Raw genomic sequence first — 3,571 nt, forward strand, 5'->3', positions numbered from 1 at the left:
GGGCGGGAGCGGGGACGGGGGTTACAAGGGGTACAACAGCAGGCTTGGTGCGCGCTGGACCCAGTTCAGAGCGCGAGGCGCGGCATGACTCTGTTGCGATAGTTCCAGGCGGTATCGCGTCGCGGCAACCTGGGCAACCCAGGCGGCGGGCATTCGACAAAATGTGGCAACAGGCCCGCCGGCCGCCCACGCACATCGGGATCGTGAGCACGACGTTGATGCAGCCGGCCGCGGCTGCCACGAGCAGCGACGCGCCGACGCCGATCGCCGCCGAGTGCGCGTCTGCGGCCTCTGCGTCCGCCAGCAGCTGCAGCCCCTCCTCCCGCGCGCGCCGCCGCCGCTGCCGCTGCTGCCGCCGCGCGGCCGCTAACTGCGCCGACTGCGGGGGCGGCGCGGCGCGGAGGGGGCGTCGGCGCGCGGAGGTTGCGGCAGGCGTGTGCCGTGGACGCCGGCCTACCGCAGCACGACCCGGAGCAACTTGCTAAGACAGCCTTGGTGGCTCGCCACCAAGACCGCCGCAACATCATCGCCTCCCTCACAAAATCCTCGTCCAGGCAAAAATCATTCGCGCTTCAAACTCCCAGATCACGAGATCCGGGGAGCGCAGCAGTTACTAGACCGCTGCGCCCCTGGATCGCGGCGCCGCTCACCACTGCCCAGCCCCTGAGCAGGGAGTAAACATAAAAGTAGATCCCTTGCGACGTGGCGGTGGCCACCACCGACGGCTTCAGGCCGGCGTACAGGCTGCGCCATCCCTTTGTCCTCGAGTGCTGCGCAGTGGGGGCGACGGGGGCGTGCGCAAATGCATGCGGCGAGTGGGCGCGCGCCTTCCGCAGGCGACGACGGGCTGCCGAAATCGTCGGGCTGTCGGCGCCGCGGCAGCTGCTCAGGGGTGTACGCGGCTCGCCACCGGAGGCGGATCCACCAGGAAGCTGCGGGGCAGCTGCGCGTGCGGGGGTCGCACGTGGATGACTTCTTGGACGGCCGCCGGCAGCAGCCCCAGGGCGCCAGGCAGCTTCCGGCCCCCCTTGCCGTCATCCACTGTCTCCAGTGCCCGCAGGGTGACGACTGCAAAGGGTGGGTGGAAGGGTCAGGGCATGCAGGCGGTTGCAGAGAGCACACGGGCGGGGCCCAGGGGCCAGCGGGGCGGTCGCTGCGGGCTGCGGGGCCATGCTGTGTGCAGGTGGTTGCCCCGGCGCGCTCGCGAAAACGGCGCCGCGTGGCGGCGCTGCTGCTGGTGCATGCCGCACGCGCCTGTTATCAGTGGATACGTAGCTGTCATGGCGACGACCGCCCCTACGGCGCCTGCGGGTGCAGCGTGCGCGCGAGTGGGGACGCTGCTTGCTCTTGGCTGCAGCCAGCGCCGAGTGCACAGTCAGCATCCCTGGGCGCGTCTCGGCGGCCCGGTCAGTGCGGTAGCGCCCGAGCATCGGCCTTGCAACGATGCCCCCAACCTCAAAGTCAAGCTGCTACCTGCCCTCCTCCTCGCTCACCTGCCACGCCCTCAATCACTGGGTTTGACACCATAATGTCGATTTTGATCTTGAGGAGACTTGTAGCAGGTCCCCAAGATCAAAAATTATGTTGAAATATGACCAATGAGGGGAAGCACAACCTACGCGTGGCGCGGAGCATGTGGTGTCAGGTGGCGGAAGCTGCCCGCGCTTCCACTGAGTTTCATTGAACCAGGCACCGTCCAGAAGTAACAGCATACAGTAGGTGCCCATTTGATGCATGTGTTGACCTCTGCCTGCTCTTAGGTAGCACGGGGGGGCCTTGTAGGGCGCGGCAAAGTTCAAACGGGCAGCGTGGGTGACCTCTGGCGGGGTTTGTGTAGTATCTGAGGGCTGTAGAAGCCCTGGCACGTGTGTTTTTTTGTGGACTACTCAGTGGCGGAGGCATGCTTCGGTTGATCTAAGCGGGACACGGTCAATCGGCCAGGAAATGGATCCAGCAGCCGTGTTTGGGCCCGTATCAGGTGCGTGGAGGTCTCAACTTGATCAGCCTAAGCTGGGACCCCCCTGGCTATGGTGGTGCAAGTGGCCAGGCAGGTGCCCGTGGCCCGCCCCACATCCAGCAGCCTGCCGCACCAATGCACCCCCTGCCACGCCCAGGCGCGATGGTGCAAGACCCTGAACTGCTGCAGCAGCTGGGTCAGCAGCTTGCCCAGATACAGGCAGCGCCGATGCCGCTGCAGGCATTCATGCAGGGGCCCCAGGCAGCCAAACGCTGCGCCTGCAAGAAGGCGCGATGCCTCAAGCTGTATTGCGTCTGCTTCGCGGCAGGTGCGCGCCGCGTGCGCACGCCACCTTACGGGCACCGCCCTCTGCAGCCGCCGCCAAACACATCGACCCCTGTCGCTAGGCGGTCCCGTGGGCGCGTCCCCAACAGCGGCTGCTCGGGGCGGGCCCCGCCCCCTCTACTGATAATCAAATTCAAATTTTGCCCAGCTGTCGCGCATGCCTACGGCGTCGGGGAAGCACTTGCCTGCCATGGCCCCAACCCCTAGCCACTGCGCGTCGTGTGGCCAGCCTCAGCACCACCACGCCTGTTTCTGGCGGCCCCGCCCCGGCCAGCCGAAACCAACACCCACCTCACTGCCTGCCACAGGCATGTTCTGCGACGGGTGCAGCTGCGACAAGTGCCAGAACACCGAGAAAGACCAGTCCATCGTGATGCAGCAGCGCGGCCGCGTGCTGGCGCGCAACCCGCAGTCCTTCCTGCCGAAGGTGGGGCCGGCGCGACGCGCGGCTCGCGCGCACCAGCGCCTCTGCGCACGGCGCCTCGCGGGCGTCCCCCTGACGGCGCCGCAGGAGCGCCGCCCGGAATGACCGCCCCGCACGCCCGGCTTGCTGCACCGCAGGTGGACCCAACCGCACTGGGCTCGGCGGCTACGCACAAGAAGGGTTGCCGCTGCAAGAAGAGTGAGCGGGCTCGCTGCGGACGCATGCGTGGGGCCGAAGGCTGTTTGGCCAAGGCCGTTTGCAACCTGGTCCCTACGTACTGGCCTGGCCCCAAGGGCCTCATGCAAGCGTGCAGAGACCGTGCTCTGGGAGCCTGCTCACATGCACCATGTGCCTACCATGTCACTCAACACCATAGCTGACGCGTTGCGTCGCTCGCCGGCCTCTCCTCTGGCTTTGCTGCGCCTTCGCCCTCCAGGCAAGTGCCTCAAAAAGTACTGCGAGTGCTTCGACGCAAACATAAGCTGCTCAGAGATTTGCAGGTGCACGAACTGCCACAACAGAAACAACAAAGGGGGGCCAGCGGGGGGCGCCCTGGCAGGAGAGGCGCGCCCTGTCGGCCTGCCGGGCGTGGTGGACGGCTTGGACATGGTGAGCGCTGGCGCAGCCCAAAGGCTCTTGGGAACGTTGGGTCTGCGCCTCTGGCTTTGCACCCGGCCCAAATCCTGTGTTGCGTGTCTGACGCAGTGGTGTTGATGTGCGATGCCTGGGGTGCGCAGGAATGGGTCCGTGGCGCCTGCTCAGCACGGACCCACCCTCCGGCAAGCACTTCAACCGCCTTCTTGACCGTCACAAACTGTGCAGGCGGCGCTAGCGGCCGCGGCGGG

The 3,571-nt window shown here is 66.7% G+C and overlaps 2 protein-coding genes across 2 annotated transcripts; one reads left to right on the forward strand and one right to left on the reverse strand.

The window, feature by feature from the left end:
- Positions 1-65: 65 nt before the first annotated feature.
- Positions 66-1,527, reverse strand: MNEG_14199 (hypothetical protein; the record flags this gene model as incomplete). Its single annotated transcript, XM_014037329.1, has 5 exons — positions 66-90; positions 195-379; positions 651-770; positions 965-1,068; positions 1,494-1,527. 5 exons carry the CDS (start codon positions 1,525-1,527, stop codon positions 66-68), a joined length of 468 nt encoding a protein of 155 aa, XP_013892783.1.
- A 658-nt stretch (positions 1,528-2,185) lies between these two features.
- MNEG_14200 (hypothetical protein) lies at positions 2,186-2,831 on the forward strand (the record flags this gene model as incomplete). The annotated part of the gene is made up of 3 exons (XM_014037330.1): positions 2,186-2,285; positions 2,611-2,729; positions 2,814-2,831. 3 exons carry the CDS (start codon positions 2,186-2,188, stop codon positions 2,829-2,831), a joined length of 237 nt encoding a protein of 78 aa, XP_013892784.1.
- Positions 2,832-3,571: the final 740 nt, after the last annotated feature.

This window comes from Monoraphidium neglectum, assembly GCF_000611645.1.
Source record: "Monoraphidium neglectum strain SAG 48.87 unplaced genomic scaffold scaffold04320, whole genome shotgun sequence".
Lineage (NCBI taxonomy): Eukaryota > Viridiplantae > Chlorophyta > Chlorophyceae > Sphaeropleales > Selenastraceae > Monoraphidium > Monoraphidium neglectum.